This window comes from Gopherus flavomarginatus, chromosome 19 (assembly GCF_025201925.1).
Source record: "Gopherus flavomarginatus isolate rGopFla2 chromosome 19, rGopFla2.mat.asm, whole genome shotgun sequence".
NCBI classification, from domain to species: Eukaryota; Metazoa; Chordata; order Testudines; family Testudinidae; genus Gopherus; species Gopherus flavomarginatus.
Window position 1 is genome coordinate 5,618,646 of NC_066635.1, and position 16,598 is coordinate 5,635,243.

The following is a 16,598-nucleotide window of genomic DNA, read 5'->3' on the forward strand; positions in this document are numbered from 1 at the left end:
TGCTCTGCTACCTGCCAACACTTTATCATCCTGTCCTAGGAAGAACTCTGCCTCTGGATTCAATCTAGGTTTGCAATACTGCAAAGTAGTAGCATCCGCTGCTCAGCCAGGGTACTATCCATAAGAGCTTGCACTCGCGTTCCTCCTCTAAAGAGTTTGGGGAAGGAGGAGGGCATGGCAGCTTGCAGGTCTCAGCGGAGAACAAGCTTTGTAATGCAACAAGATTCTCATTCTCCTTGTGTCTGCCATCTTGGATTCCTCTCCATGAGGAATAGCAGTGACTGCTATATAAAGTAGAACCACTGTGTCAAATTTCTTTTAGGGCTTGTGCGTGGGGACTAAAGTATTTTCATTCATATAATAGAGAGTGAATGGAGTCAGGGCTTCAAAAATATAAATGGAAAACCTGCTTAAAGCAATACAGAACTTTACTGTAATCTGTATCACTTAACGTGGAAGACAATTATTACCTTTCTCTTAAATTTCAGCTGGACTTCTGAGAATGTTACCTATTCCTGTATCCAGCTACATAGTGTCCTTTCAATCTCTTTCTCAGGGTCTTTGCAAGCTGGGATCAGCCGGAGGCACTGACTATGGCCTGCGACAATTTGCTGAGGGATCCACAGAAAAGCTGGCAAAACAGTGTCGAAAGTAAGCAGAACTGAAAGGTGCTCTTGGAATTCTTCACCTGTTACTTGTGTTCCACTCCTTTCTTTCCAAAATATTTTTCAGTACCCTCTCTACTGGAGAGGTCCTCAGATACATAGTACTTTCCCTCAGTTGACTAAAAAGTTGTCTAACATGGAGTCACTGATAACATCTGGATGATATTGAACAGAGGTTTCTAGCATTTCTGGAAACATTTAGGTATCCATGCCTAGAACTTATACCTCATTTTCTGTTTACCCGTCCCTAGTTCACTTTTGCTAGCATCAAAATCCATCTGGTTACTCACTCACCAGCTAAGAAACCTAAGAAAATAATCCTATTGTCTAAAAGGTATAATATATTAAAGGTCTCTCTTATAAAATGCATAAGTACGCCACCACCACCCAGCTTCCCTGGAGGAACTTGGTATCCAAAGATAACTTTCACCATTGGGATCTATGGTTTCCAGAGTCTGCTGCATGGGGTCTGAAGATGCCATTAAAAATAAAGCACAGTTCCCCAGCACTCTTAGGGGTTTTGCCTCTTCCTCTCTTGTAAATCTGTTCTCATGGAGATTTTTGTCTCGTTCAGGTGGCTGTGCAACACCAGCATTGACATCCGCACCAGGAAGTGGGCTGTGGAAGGTCTGGCATACCTAACCCTGGATGCAGATGTGAAAGATGACTTTGTGGAAGATAAGCCAGCCCTGGAAGCCATGTTTGAATTAGCGAAGGTAGTGTCTCCTCTCCACAGCCCCTTGCCAAGCTAAAATAATGCCATCTTCTGCCTCCAGCCTTGCAAACATTGCTTGGGTTGATAATCTTGATGGGCAACCTTGAAGGTGACAAAGTGAGGGGGTGTTTATTACCATCATTCACAAATTGATATGATGCCTCTTAATGTCTCACCAGGCTGATAACAGTCATCCACCAGCTGAACAGTATCTTCCTTTGGAGTGCTCCGTGTGTCACTTACCTCTTCTGGCATAGCTTATATCTACACATCCTTAACATGGTGATAATGAAGTGCAAAGATGTCAAGTAACTTCCCCAAAGCTGCACTATAAAACCCAGAACAGAATCCTAAACAGAGTCCTAAACCCCACACTCTTCTCCAGTAGCTATGCCACACTACCAGTGGTCCCCTCAACATCCCAATCCAGTTCAATGTTTCCATTTATCGTGTAGACAAGTGACAAGACTATCCTGTACTCTGTGGCTTCCACGCTGGTGAACTGTACCAACAGTTACGATGTCAAAGAACTGGTCCCAGAGCTTGTGCAGCTGGCGCAGTTTTCCAAACAGCATGTGCCAGAGGAGCACCCCAAGGTAGGTTGGTTGTAGCCAGGACCACCAACCCCTATTACTTTTCCTCAGATGGTGGGGATTCCAGAACCCCAAAACAGCCCTCCTGAGAAGTGCTGTATCCCCAGCTGCTTCAAGGGAAGGCTTAGCTATGGACTCCACATACTGACGTTGCCCATCTCCTGCAGTTCAGGTTTTTACACGTTGAGCTGTATGTCCCAGGGACTAAAGGAAGATATAGAATATTTAAAGTTTAAGCAGTGCTTTTTTCGTTATAGAGATGCCTCAAGGCCTCAAATGAGACAGGACCCCCATTGTGCTAGAGGCTGTACATCCATAAAGTCAGTTCTTGTCCTGAAGAATTTACAAACTAAACACATAAAACAAAGGGCGGGGGAAACTGAGGCACAGGAAAGCAATTCGCCCCAGGTCATGAGGCAGGTCAGTGGGAGAGATGGGACCTGAAACAAGGTCTCCTGAGTCCCAGTCCATTAGAGTCCTGCTTCCTGCCTACCTGAGGAGACGGGATCTTACCAGGCAGCAAGCCAGGGCATGAATGTCCACCACAGCAACTTGTCCCCACAGTAACGTCCCGTGTGGACATGGGTGCTGGTCAGTCAAAGCTCTAGCGAGAGCAGCGCTGTACCTCCGTTGGAAACCGAGAGTAGTTTACTGCATACTGCAGAACTCTTAGTGCGCAGCGCCAGCATCCCTACAGGATGGTACTGCGGGGCCAAACTGCACAGTCCGGCTTTCTCTGCAGTAACGGCTCAGGCAGACAAGCCCTAAGTACGTGGGGTGGTAGCTGTAGAGACGCTGATGGGAGCCCTGCTCGTTCTTTTTTAATGCCTCTTTCAGGACAAGAAGGACTTTGTTTTGAAGCGAGTGAAACGGCTGCTGAAAGCTGGTGTCATTTCAGCCCTGGCCTGTATGTTGAAGGCTGATAGTGCCATCTTAACGGACCAGACCAAGGAGCTGCTAGCCAGGTATACCTGCCTCACTCAAACACACTGAGGTGCAGAAGCAGCATATCTAGCACTGAGGCAGCTCTTTGGGTAATTACTGTAGATGGTCTTACACGAGAAAATCTTCACTGAAAAGCTAATGTGGGGGCTCCACTGCATTTTACAGCTCAGTTTAAAGCCCAAGCGGCTTAAACTTCCAAGTCACAGAATAAACTGGTTGGGTTGCAAATGTATTAACCATTGAGCCACATTAAAGCTCTTCGCACAAAGCGCAATTTACATTCTGTCAAAAGAAAACTGCGTGCTGTGGATTCCCACCAGTGAGGTCGGCTAATAAAAGCTAAAGGTGGCAGCAGAGGAAAATGAGTTTTTTACAAACATCTAAATTTTGGTCCTGAAACTAATTGCCGATCTACCACTAGGCTGCAGTTTGAATTGCTAATCTTACAAAACTTTATACAAATCTAATGGAACGGGGAGGAATTGAAGAGGATCGAAGCTGTTACAGTTCTCTAATTTAGGTGATAGAATCATAGAATATCAGGGTTGGAAGGGACCACAGGAGGTATCTAGTTCAAACCCCTGCTCAAAGCAGGAGCAACCCCAGCTAAATCATCCCAGCCAGAGCTTTGTCAAACCTGACTTTAAAAACCTCTAAGGAAGGAGATTCCACCACCTCCCTAGGTAAACCATTCCAGTGCTTCACCACCCTCCTAGTGAAAAAGGTTTTCCTCATATCCAACCTAAGTGTTATTGCACTATATTAAAACTTAGGTATTACTGGTGAATATACCTGCTGAATTTAGTACTATTCACTGAACATCAGCCACTCACATCATACCAGGGTGAGCAGGTGGGATGGAGTCTCTTTGCAGATCGGTTTAACTGAGCAATGCTGTTTTTTTTGCAGGGTATTCCTTGCCTTGTGTGAGGATCCCAAGGACCGTGGTACCATTGTAGCTCAAGGTGGTGGAAAGGTAACTGATTATCATTACACCTTTAGAATATTCTGAAACAGATGCTCACAATTAGCAATGTTCAGCCACTCCAAGCCATCTGGGTTTGCAAATGTGGGGAACTGTCATCATATAACACGAGCCATGGGGTGCCCAAACTAATTATACGCATTGCTAATGATCTGAAACCTTAACCCCATGATAAAAGGGAAAGTGGACCTCCTGGTTATGGTTTTTAACTTGAGCATGCAGGAAAACTAAATTCTTCTTGGAGTGATTGCACGTGTCTGTTCCACTGTAGGTGTCTTGTGCTCCAGCGCACAACTGTTGGAGAGTGTTTCCCTTACGCCAGTGGTGCTCTTGGACCTCTTAATGAGCCCCCCCCCCACCACTTCCACTTCACACACAGAATCACAGCTGCCTCCTCCACCCCAATATTGTGGCCCGGAGGCTTTGTAGTAAACTTCAGCAAAGGAGACTTGCTCCAGAGAAGTTCAGGATGTGCTGCTGAATAATAGGAAACAACCAACTGGAAGTATTTGCCTGGCTAAATAGAAGAGATTTTCCATCTGGTCCAAACTGAAAGGGATTTTCCCTGTTCTTGCTTCTATTCAGCACATGCTGGACTCTCTTCTGTCCTTGAAACAACAAGGACTGGCGATTAGCCTATCAGTATATACCTGAGGGCTATATCAGCATTGCACCCACATGCAGAGAACCGTTCTGTCTGTTCCAACCCGATGGCCATAAGATTTTTAAAGGGACTGGACAGACTGCTCCTGCTGGTACAGAGCCCTATTCCACCATGGAACCTCAGTCTAGTCTGAACAAAGCTGATGAGTCCCCTGCACCACCTTGAGTCCTAGTGACTTGCTCTGTTGCACCTTTTGATGAAGGTAATGTTTTTAGTAGCCATTACATCAGCCAGGAGAGTGGGGGAGTTGAGGGCTCTAATATCTGATCCTCCATATATGGATTTTTATGCAGACAAAGCCTACCTTTGTCCTCATCCAAGTTTTCTTACAAAAGTGGTCTCCATTTTTCCTATTAAGTATGCAATTTTCTTACCGACTGTCTTCCCAAAACCTCATGGTAATAAAGGGAAGGAGAGATGACATGCTTTGTATGTTAGATCTTCAGTGTTCTATCTGGAATGGACTAAACCTTTCAGGTCTTCCTCTCAACCGTTCATTGCATTTGTGGACAGAATGAAGGGCAGTCCTGTTTCCATGCCAAGGATTTCATCATGGATACACAGTTGTATTCAACTGTGTAACCAGTTAGCTACCATGAAGCCACCAAATAGTGTTCAGTCGTTCAATTAGGTCCCAGTGACCTCTGCGGCTTTTCTGGCTAGCACGTCCATATTGAACGTTTGCAAAGCGGCAACTGGTCATCATGTCATGCACCAGCGTAGCAAGAGGCAATCTCTCAACAATCTCGAGACCATGTTAAATTTGGATGAGTGGTCTTCCAGTCCCTGTTCAAACAGACTCCAAACCCACCTCCCGATGGAACTGCCTGTGAGTCACCTACAGTGGAATGGGACACGTGCAGTCACTGGAAAAACTGTAACTGCTGTTCAGGATGTGTTGCACATGTCCATTTCACAATCTGCCCTCCTTCCCTTCTCTGAGACTTTCCAGTAGGAAGGAACTGAGGGGCTTCGGGGCAGCTCAGCCCTTTATGCCTGTGTCCAAGGTAGCAGAGGGCACTTGGGCCACCCTGACAGGTACCACTGGAGTGCACCTACAATGGAATGCACATGTGCAACAAACTTGATGAACAAAGTTATGGAAAGGTTAGTAACTGTTGTTTTTTGCAAGACCAGCCTTTCTTCAAAGGAAGGCCACTTTCCCCAATATTTTAAATATATACATACATACCCTCCCCAAACAAACAGAAGTGATCCAGGATTCAAATATCTGCTGCCTCGTTTAGTGCACCACTAGCAGATTTGCCGGATGAGATGGGGTTTTTGTTTTCTTGTGTCCTCTTAAGAGATGACATTTCCTAAAGCAATGCTTGATGGGGTCCAATCACAGGTTGAGCACGTTGGCATTCGCTGATGCTGTGCTGTGCTATAAACTCCAGAAGGTGGTGCCTCTACCAGGCACTTCAGGAACGATTTCCTCTAATATCGGCTGGCTCCTGCATCAGCCAGGAATCCTGTTCTACTGCGCAAGAGAAGTTGTCCTTTGAAGTGGGCTCCTGCAACACTGACCCTTCAGTCATGCCCCATGCAGGCCACCAGTGAAGCAATGATAGTAGTTGATAGCAACTGAAGTAGTCTGTGGGCTCGTGTGTGGGTATTTGACAACGCAGAAGCATGAGACCCGATGTGCTCTGTAATTCAGAGTTTATTTGGACAAAACTTGACTCTTCCAGAGGCTGTTCTGTAATAAACTTGAGTAAAATAAAGACAATACTGTAAATCTTTTCATAAGCCTCCGCTCTTTGCTGTGTATAATAGGCCCTGATACCTCTGGCACTAGAAGGCACAGATGTCGGCAAAGTGAAGGCTTCTCATGCTCTAGCCAAAATTGCTGCCATTTCCAATCCAGACATAGCATTCCCAGGAGAGAGGGTAAGTAAATGTAATTTTCCCTTGAGGTATTTTTGTGATAAACCAATGGAAATGGACAGAGATCCAGAAACCAAAGTGACAATCCAATATTCCCTACTCTTAGGTGTATGAGGTGGTCCGGCCGCTGGTCAGCTTATTGAATACAGAGAGAGATGGGCTGCAGAATTATGAGGCTCTATTAGGTCTCACTAACTTGTCAGGAAGAAGTGACAAACTCAGGTAAGTTACAATGGTTTTGTCACCTTTCCCCCATACTGCCACTTAATCAGATTGTGAAATGGTTTAAGAAAGTCCCGATAAAGCAGACTCTCCTTTCAGGTTACATCGATATCGCTCAGGAAATGGCTCTCACAGACCAATGACTTGGTGGTCGGTTAGTGAAATGTTCGAAGATTTTTTTTTCCCCCATTAAAATGTTTAACCTTCACCAAAAAAAATTTTTTTTAAGGAAATTTGAGATTTTGTTGAGAAGCTAAAAAATTGTTTTTCTTTGAAAACTGAAAAATATGAATATAATTTTTTTTAAAAAGTTAAATTACTCAAAGCCACTTTTCATGTGAAAATCTCGGTGAGATTTTTTCACCCAGCTCTAGTCAGTTCCATCCCAGGAGCTGGATTCCTACTGTGGCACAATGCCTTCATTAAGTAGCAACATGAGACCAGGAGAGGGTGAATTCTGTTTAATGTCTCACTCTAATTCTCATGGCATGTTTGGTCAATATACCTGGGTTATCCACCACTTCAAATAATCCTTCGCAGTTTAATAATCCCATGAGCCATCCAATCTCCAGGGAACTTTTTTAAATAGATGTAGATCCTTGCAGCTGTTGGTCACCAGTGGCCAAAATTTCTAGCCCTCTGACACTCTACGGCCTACGTTAAAACAATTAGTGGTCTGTTGTATTAACATAGATGGAATGTGTTGACCCAAAGAGTCAAAGATGTGACCATGTTGCTGTCCAACATTAAACTGTTTGGTATACCGAGACGTCAGCTTGCTTAGTACCATGACAAACACATGAGTAAACAATCAGTGGTCTGTTGTATTAACATAGATGGAATGTGTTGACCCAAAGAGTCAAAGATGTGACCCTGTCACTGTCCAACATTAAACAGTTTTAAACTGTTTGGTATACCGAGAAGTCAGCTTGCTTAGTACCATGACAAACACATCAGTAAACGTTCTTTTAACCTGTTGTTAAAGATACAGAAAAGAAAGAAAAGCAGTTAAAGCATTTGAAATGGGAAGTATTAAATAAGGGATTAATTTTAACACCATCCCTTGTTCTCTTCTCCTTTTCCATCCATCCATCTCGGCTAACTTCTCCTCCAAAGTCTTTTCTTTTTTTTTTTTTTAAGAATCCCAAAAGGGAGTGGCTGGCAGAATAGCCTCCCCCTCGTTATTCTGTTCACCAATTAGGCCTAACTTTCAACACATCAATTTTGGTTTATTGATTTCTGATCTCCCACTTTTCTCACTTACCTGGAATGATCTTAACATACTCCCTGAGTTCTAGCAGGGGGCCTTTGGGTTTGCCCTAATCTCGTTTTTGTCTGCTTTTCGCACTTTTTTCTGTCATCATTTATTGTTACAGGTTATTGTCACACTTTATGAACTTTCTCACAGTTGAGCTCAAAATTAAGGTAAATTATGTAGGCCCAATGATCACAACAGGTCTCACCATCCTCTTGCTACCCCAACCTTTTGTTTTTGTGGTTGAATTTATTTCGAGAAGGAAAGGAGAAGTCTGAAGTACTGTTCCTTTAAGATTAGGGGAGGTGTAAGTGGAGCAGCAAGAACATGGAGACATACTTGTGTATCTGAAGGAAAGGCCAGGACAATGGAACACAAGTGTATCCATACTGCTTCACTTAAGGGTGTGTTTGCATGATGTGTAGCTGCATGGAATAGAACAGGTTGAAAAACAAAAATCCTTAAAATAAACTAAGGGATCTGCAGATCAGGCTTCTGTCAGGGCAAACTGATGTGGCAAGCACCTGCTCCCTTCTGAATGTGCTTTCATGGTCAACTGGCAAAGTTCAGGGAAAAAAAAATTCAATTAGAAGTCGGGCTTCCGATTTTAGGTTTTAGCCAATAAACCGCAAGTGGTGTCTATCTAATAAACACCGGAAAAGATGAGTCAATTCATGTTGACGTTACTTCTTTCCCAGTGGAGTCTATTTATATAGGCTATGTTCCTGCTCCCTGGTTTGTATCGAAGGGCTCATCTACACAGAGCAGTAATGAGGACTATGGGGGTCTGATTTCTAAAGCGCACGAAGGTGTTGTGCATTAATTGATCCATGCAGACCCTGCTGGTGCACGCTAAAGGTTCCTTAGTGTGCTTTAACATTTGAAACGGTACTATGTTAAAGTGAACTAGTGAACACACGCAATCAATGCTATACTGGGGTTCAATAACACAGATACAAAGCTTAAACTAACATGTAAGTCATTTTTAAACATATAATAAAAATTAAAGTAAGTCCTAGTTATACAAGAATTTTGGGAAGCACTGAAAAAAATCTTCTCATTATCCAAGAGAGCCCTGAAAACCACTGATATTTGGACATCTACATAAAACTCAAATTACTAAAAATAAACCCTGAAAAACAGAAGCCCTGATTATAAGGAATACCCTACACTTCTCTCCCATCCTGAAGAGGATGTCCTATCCCAGTGCCTGATCAATCAATCATTTGCCCCAATATTGGCTTGTCTCTGCATTAGCTTGTTAATTTTATTGGGAAGATGAGCAATTGCTGAGATCTACAGTTTTAATTTTATTTGTTTAATATGAACTCACACAGAACTTCAGGATAGTCTCTGATGAACAGCTACAGTAGTTTCCTCTCCAGCTCTGCAAAGCGGACTTTGAACTCCAATCCTACGCAGCATGGAGCATTTTTCACGAAGACACATTACATCTCTAAACACAGGGCATTAACAAGGTGGAAAGTAATAGAAAGAAAATGGGGTTCTGACTGTTTACCCACAGCTAAAGATCAGAAGATGTTACACTACTAGAACAATATGTAATCAAGATAAATCTTCCTGCATGATTGGCACTGAAGTGACCTGACAATGATTCCTCTTAGAAGAAGGAAGGGGTAGATAAATTAAATTAATGGAGGATAGGTCCATCAATGTTTCTTAGCCAGGCTGGGCAGGGATGGTGTCCCTAGCCTCTGTTTGCCAGAAGCTGGAAATGGACCATATGGGATGGATCACCTGTTCTGTTCCTTCCCTCTGGGGCACCTGGCATTGGCCACTGTCAGAAGACAGGATACCGAGCTAGCTGGACCTTTGGTCTGACCCTGTATAACTGTTCTTATGAAGGGGTGGCTGAAGGAATTACTTTTTAAATTAGTGATAAATAGTTTCAGGGCTTAGATGGAGACAGCTTGTTTTTAAAGGCTTTCCCTGCCTACTTTGCCTGCTGGCTAATATTTCATGGCAAGCACATTGTAGCACATGCTGTGACCATATCTTTTTGCTGCCCTTAATTCAGGCTGAAGATCATCAAAGAGAAAGCCCTACCAGACATCGAGAACTACATGTTTGAGAACCACGACCAACTCCGCCAGGCAGCTACAGAGTGCATGTGCAACCTGGTTGTCAACAAAGAGGTAACCATTGGGCCGCGTGCAGCACGGCTTGATGCACTGCTTTTTGAATGGCATTGAGAAGGTCGATTAGGAACTTCTGGTCTCCTAATATAAGAACAAGGACATTTAGTGAAACTGACAGGTGTCGAATTCAAATCTCAAACTTTTTTGCTTAGTATGTAATTAGATTGTGGAACTCATTGCCACAGAATGGGGGAGGCCAGGAACTTGGAAAGAGTCAAAGAGGGATTGGCTCTTTAGATGGGTAACAAGAATATCTAGAGCTAAAGTAGTTAATGCTGGGAAATGTTTTGGAAAGAATCTAAACCATCTTGCATCGAGGCTTAAACAAGCCTCTCTTAGGGATTAAGCTGACACTCACTGGGGAACAGGTTATCCCACATTTTCCCACCGTGGGGCTCCTGCCACCTTCCTCTGAAACATCTGGAGCTGGCCACTGTTTGAGACAGGATACCAGACTTCAATGGACCACTCGTCTGGTGTAATATGGCAGTTCCTAGATCAGGGGTAGGCAACCTATGGTTCAGCATGCAAGCTGATTTTCAGTGGCACTCAAACTGCCCGGGTCCTGGCCACCGGTCCGGGGGCTCTGCATTTTAATTTAATTTGAAAAGATGCTTCTTAAACATTTTAAAAACCTTGTTTACTTTACATACAACAATTATTTAGTTATATATTATAGACTTAGAGACCTTCTAAAAAGGTTAAAATATATTTCTGGCATGCAAAACCTTAAATTAGAGTGAATGAATGAAGATTCGGCACACCATTTCTGAAAGGATGCCGACCCCTGTACTAGATACTTTAATACGTGTTTTCTAGTACGTATTGATATCCGACAGTTTGTGAAACTGCCACTCCAGTATGAATCCCATAAGCCTTGCAACTCACTCCCCATTTTTGCATTTCGTTCTGTTGAGGTTCAAGAGAGATTTGTGGCTGATGGAAACGACCGACTCAAGCTGATCGTGTTACTGTGTGGCGAGGACGACGTGAAGGTCCAGAATGCAGCGGCAGGAGCCCTGGCCATGCTCACAGCAGCACACAAGAAGCTCTGCCATAAAATGACCCAAGTGGTAAGAGGAAAAATTGAATGCCCTAAACACTAAATAGTCTCAAATGCTCAAAGGCAGCCTGGTTATGTTGTAAAATTCTGATGGAAGGATTTTAAACAACTTCTACAGCGACAAACGTAAGTATCTGTGCGAAATCCTAGGGAAAGGAAATAAATTGGAGCACAAAGCTATGTATGTTTAAGCTAACTGTCTAATTTAGTGACTTCCAACAGGGAGTGAGCTACTAAAGCTGATTCGAAGCTCCCTGCCCCAGATTCTTCCCACGTTAATGTTTCCTAGGATTAAAACAGCCTTTTTTACCTCATGTGTGCCCAAAAAACTCTAGCTGGAGACTTGAGATAGCAGGGTCTGTCCCTTCACCCTGTACACTCTCATGTCCAAAACCTATGGCTGGTGTGACCCAAGCATCATTACATTTAGGCTTGGCAGGATCATTTCAGTGGGTAATTTTGATGGTGGTTTCTAATTTTTTCCCCATTTTTATTGGTTCAAATGTTGGCTGCTGTAGGAAATTGTGTGGAGGTCAGACCATTCATGCCAGTAGATGCTGAGATTCAAAAAGTTTAAAGCTCTGTTACAGTTAAAACACACATTGATGTCCGGCTATTTGGTTTGTGTATTCTGACGTGATGTTGACAAACGCTTCAGTTTTCAAGCAATGTTTATCTTTGCCCAGCTGTGCAGTTTGATTACTAGCAACGGGAATATTTTTTAAAAATCTGTGTGCATGCCGTGAAATCAACATTTCCCGGTGTTTACTGATAGCAATCTAATCCTTCCAAGCCGACCTATGATGTATATTATGCAGGGTGGACCCACTGTACCGACAGTTCCTTCTCAACCAAGTTGTTGTTTTTGTAGTGAATGTATTTTATTTTCATTTGTTACTTCCCTGCATACAATTTGTATGTATTCTACTGCGGCTGCCCCTCCTCCTTTCGTGGTTGGGGCATCCTTGATGCACACGCGCACACCTCTCAAGTGCCTCTTCGTTTCCTGGAGGCTTTAATTTCTCTTCTTCAAGGCTATGCCCCAAACCCTGGGTTTTAAACCCTGCCTGACTTTTGTAAAACTGGGATAACTCAACCGCTCTGAAGTCTGAAAGTGAGTCTAAATTCATTGGTACAGATGAGATGCTCAGTTGCAACAGTAAGGAGTACCACAGTAAAGCCTATTTTAAAAAAAAATCAAACCCTCCTCCCCACGCACACCCCGTTTCAGCTAGCTTTACATTGTGATGGACCCATGCAAAACTCTGACCTTCGCATGGTTGCCACACAATAAAAAACAGGCTCCAAACCTTGGATTCGGGGTCCATTTACAAAGGTGGATACAGCCCAGCCAGACTGCGAGGGCAGGTGCTGCTGGATGCAGGTAGCCCCAGAGCAGTTTGTGGAAGCCCTTCACTCCGCCAGCACTGCGCCTGACCTTATCATGCAAGGGCTAAGTATTCAGAAACAAACCGAGGAAGGGAACTTAGTGCTTGTTACGCAAGCTGGTGGCTGTTCTCACTCACAGGTGACAACTTGTCTAGGAATTAAAAGACCAGTTTTCATGCACTGGAATCAGATTCTCCTTTTCCTAAATTGCTACTTTCACTCCCTTGAAAAGTGCCTTACTTAGGGGCAAGCTAACCTTGCACTTCAATGATTTCTTCTGCTGTAAAAAAACTACTATTTTTTTTAAACTCACAGCTTTTCCTTCCTTGCAGACAACCCAATGGCTGGAAATCTTGCAGAGGCTCTGCCTGCATGAAAAGCTGGAGGTGCAGCACCGTGGGCTGGTGGTTGCTCACAACCTGATCAATGCAGACCAGGAGCTGGCCAAGAAACTGGTGGAGAGTGAGATGCTAGAGATCCTGACACTCATTGGTAAACAGGCAGATGACTCCAAGAAACAGCACGTTATCAATGTGGCTCGCGAGTGTCTTGTGAAGTGCATGGACTATGGGTTGATCAAACCCTTCTCCCAGGCATGAGACCCCAAGGCAATGGCAGCCTGTCAAGAGAAACCAAACAGAAGGGTAAGACACATGGAAGGGCTGCAAATCTACAGGATTCACAGAAGGAAATTCAGTTTAATTGCTAAGGCTTTGTTGAGCACAGGGTATATTTTGTTTTTATGCCTGGGAAAAATAAATCTTAGTTATTCCTAGACACTGCAACCTTTAGTGCCAGGATTGCATTGCTAGCCATGAACACATCAAAGTTCCACCGTAAAAGAATCAATCCATGCAACGTATTCCGCTGCTGCTGGTTCAGGATGTCTCAAAAGTTTAGGGCAAGATAGAGGTTCCAAGTAGACTTTTTTTGATGGGAAAAAATCACAACGTTTTATATTTCAGCAGTTCCTAGTGATGTTAGAAGAACAGAGGTGAAAAGTTGAATTGTCTCACGTCACATTCATAAAGGAGTTTGGTTTTTTTGAAAATATTTGATGTTTGTATGACTGGAATGCAAATACTAAGTGTGTGAACATTGGGTGGATTCTCCATTAATAAATTCTGTACTTTGTTCTGTGTGGGTTCCTTCAATGTTGCATTATCTCCATTTGTGAGTAGTGAGTAATTCCTGAGATGCTTTCTATTAAGTGCCCATCAACCTACCACTGTATCTACAAAGCAGTGAATCTCAGAAACATGGCACAAAACCCACCTCTGATCTTGCAGTAAAATGTTTCAAAAATGGCCCCGTTCTGTTCAGATGACTGTGCGGGGACATCACACAACCGTGCGAAGGTAGTGAGGTTGCTCTGACACAACCCTGCTGGGCCTGAAGCACGGATGCTACTGTGTGCAATCATGGTTTGCAGAAATATGTTCTAGCTTTTCTCTATCCAAAGTAATCCAAGCATGGAGGATAATATACTGGATGTGAAATGGTGGTAAGAGAAAACTCTATGAGGAGCTGACCCTGACATCTGTATTTAACAAGGGCATTTATAAGCAACAGAGAATATGAGCTGCTTATGGAAAAACTACAACTGCTTAGCCGTTGTTTGCAAGTGTCTGCTCCAAATCTTGGAGTCACTAGAGCTCTTTACTATGGCAGGAGCATGGGGTGAGCATCAGGGAGGTGCCTTTGGTTGCTCCCATAAACAGGCGAGGTGGCTAAGGTAAGCCCCTGTCGAAAGTCGTTGCATATGTTCAGTGGGGCTTGTTCGGACGGTAGCGAAAATCTCTGAAGACTCCATGTGCACAGAGTATGTACTGCTAGTGCAGCAGCAGATGCCCTGTTGGCAGATCTGCCAAGCGTCCCATGGAGTGTGACAGGCTTGCCTCTCCTCTTGCAGAGTGAGATTGCTCTATAAACGCTCCTCCCAAGGGGCTGCTAGGTCACTGACACCAAGGGCAGGGTCCCTGAGTTGCCAGGCATTTTGTATGGACTGAAGGGGAGCAACGTGTGCACTCGGGAGAGCAAAGAGTGCACAGCGGTAATCGAGACAGAATATAACAAAGGATGGATCTAGGATAGGGGGAGACAACCTATGGCACGCATGCTGAAGGCAGCATGCAAGCTGATTTTCAGTAGCACTCACTGCCCGGGTACTGGCCACCGATCCGGGGGGCTCTGCATTTTAATTTAATTTTAAATGAAGCTTCTTAAACATTTTAAAAACCTTATTTACTTTACATACAACAATAGTTTAGTTATATATTATAGACTTCTAGAAAGAGACCTTCTAAAAAACGTTAAAATGTATTACTGGCACGCGAAACCTTAAATCAGAGTGAATAAACGAAGACTCGGCACAGCACTTCTGAAAGGTTGCTGACCCCTGATCTAGGAGATGCTGAGAATGAAGAAGCAGGATTTAGAATGAGCCAGTGGTAAATAAACCCAACTCCTGTTTCCTCTATAGCAATCAGTGGGTGGAGCTACGCCAGTGAAAAATAGCAGCTGTGAATGGTGCCAGGGTAGCTGCAGCAGGAAACGTGATGCTCTTCGTGTACTGCACAATGGAAGAGGACTTTGGACACAATTCATATTAAATTTCAAACTATAAACAAATGCAAGGTCCAGTTGACACAAGCTCTGCTACAATACATCAGTTTCCAGTAGCGGTTGCTTGCCTTATGGTATTGCAAATGCATAAATCACTAGGACTTACTCCTGCAAAAGAAAATGGGTGAAAGGATAAAATAAAAGGAACCCATTACATGGCTGTATCTAGAGTCACACCCTTGTAGGGAACTATGTGTACTGGAATTTGGAACTTTTAACTGTGTATTTTGAGCAAGATCTGTTATGCTTGCCAGCACTTTCCTGTTCTGTTTGTATCTTTCCAAAGGATGCTAGAGGGTAGATCCTAGGATCAGTGGTAGGACTTGCTGACAAAGACGTCTGGGTGAATAGCTGCTCCTTACCTCTGTTATTTGTAATTAGATTGGGAGGCAGGGGGCTGATGAACCTGATCGGTAGGTTGGCAACCTTTCACCTCCAGCCTGTTCTCAATGGCTGCTGCACCCTAAATTTGCTGCAGCCTGGAGCTTGTTTGTTTTCTCTCCTGTGTTATGGGGTTTGACTTTCACTTGTTTTTGCTGGTGAGGGTCAGTTAGAGAGCATGGGGTGGCCTATGTTTTACCATCGCCTTTTTAATGCCTGGCACGTGCTTTGGTGGACCAGTATTCCAGTCCATGGCGTCTAAAGCTGTTCTTAGCCCCTTTTCCTCTCCAGTGGCCTCTCCTATAGGATCTTGTCTTCTATTTTGACCAAGCTGTTCCACCTGATTGAGTCTGCTCAGCCACGCAGTATCAGCAGAGGACTTTTACAGAATTTGTCCTGTTCTGCATTTTCCTTTTTCAGTTGTTTGTTCTTCTGTGGGCAAGCTCTGCAACCAGGTGGGTTGCTTGTCCTGGAAGGTTTAGTAGCCATTCGTATGGTCAGAAAAGAAAGTAACTCTATGATGTTTGTGTTAAGATGCAGCATTTTCCTTCCCTGATATTTCCTGGGTCCCTGGGTGATTCAATGTTCCCAGCCCGGAGAAGGCTGTGCAAGTTCCCTCTCTCTAAACACTCAGATGATTTGCAGTGGCAGGTTTTGCATGGCATTGCGGTAAATTTCTGCAAAAAGAACAGGAGTACTTGTGGCACCTTAGAGACTAACAAATTTATTTGAGCATAAGCTTTCGTGGGTTACAGCCCAGTTCATTGGATGCATGTAGTGGAAAATACAGTAGGAAGAACACACACACACACACCATGAAACAATGGGTGTTACCATACACACTATAAGGAGTGATCAGTTAAGGTGAGCTATTAGCAGCAGGAGAGAAAAGGGACTGTTTGTAGTGGTAAAGAAAATGGCCCATTTCTAGCAATTGACAAGGAGATGTAAGGAAATGCTGGGGGGTGGGGGCGGCGGGGAATAAGCATGGGGAAATAGTTTTACTTTGTGTAATGGGCCCATCCACTCCCAGTCTTTATTCAAGGC

The 16,598-nt window shown here is 43.8% G+C and overlaps 1 protein-coding gene across 1 annotated transcript in view; it reads left to right on the top strand.

Moving 5' to 3' along the window:
- Positions 1-13,699, top strand: part of UNC45B (unc-45 myosin chaperone B) — a 33,807-nt gene extending 20,108 nt beyond the window's left edge. Inside the window, exons 11-20 of the mRNA XM_050928923.1 lie at positions 557-651; positions 1,240-1,381; positions 1,836-1,976; positions 2,811-2,938; positions 3,828-3,894; positions 6,347-6,460; positions 6,564-6,679; positions 9,973-10,090; positions 11,011-11,166; positions 12,878-13,699. Of these exons, the coding sequence (XP_050784880.1) occupies positions 557-651; positions 1,240-1,381; positions 1,836-1,976; positions 2,811-2,938; positions 3,828-3,894; positions 6,347-6,460; positions 6,564-6,679; positions 9,973-10,090; positions 11,011-11,166; positions 12,878-13,144 (1,344 nt within the window). The 3' untranslated portion in view covers positions 13,145-13,699. The remainder of the gene's footprint in view (positions 1-556; positions 652-1,239; positions 1,382-1,835; positions 1,977-2,810; positions 2,939-3,827; positions 3,895-6,346; positions 6,461-6,563; positions 6,680-9,972; positions 10,091-11,010; positions 11,167-12,877) is intronic.
- Positions 13,700-16,598: the final 2,899 nt, after the last annotated feature.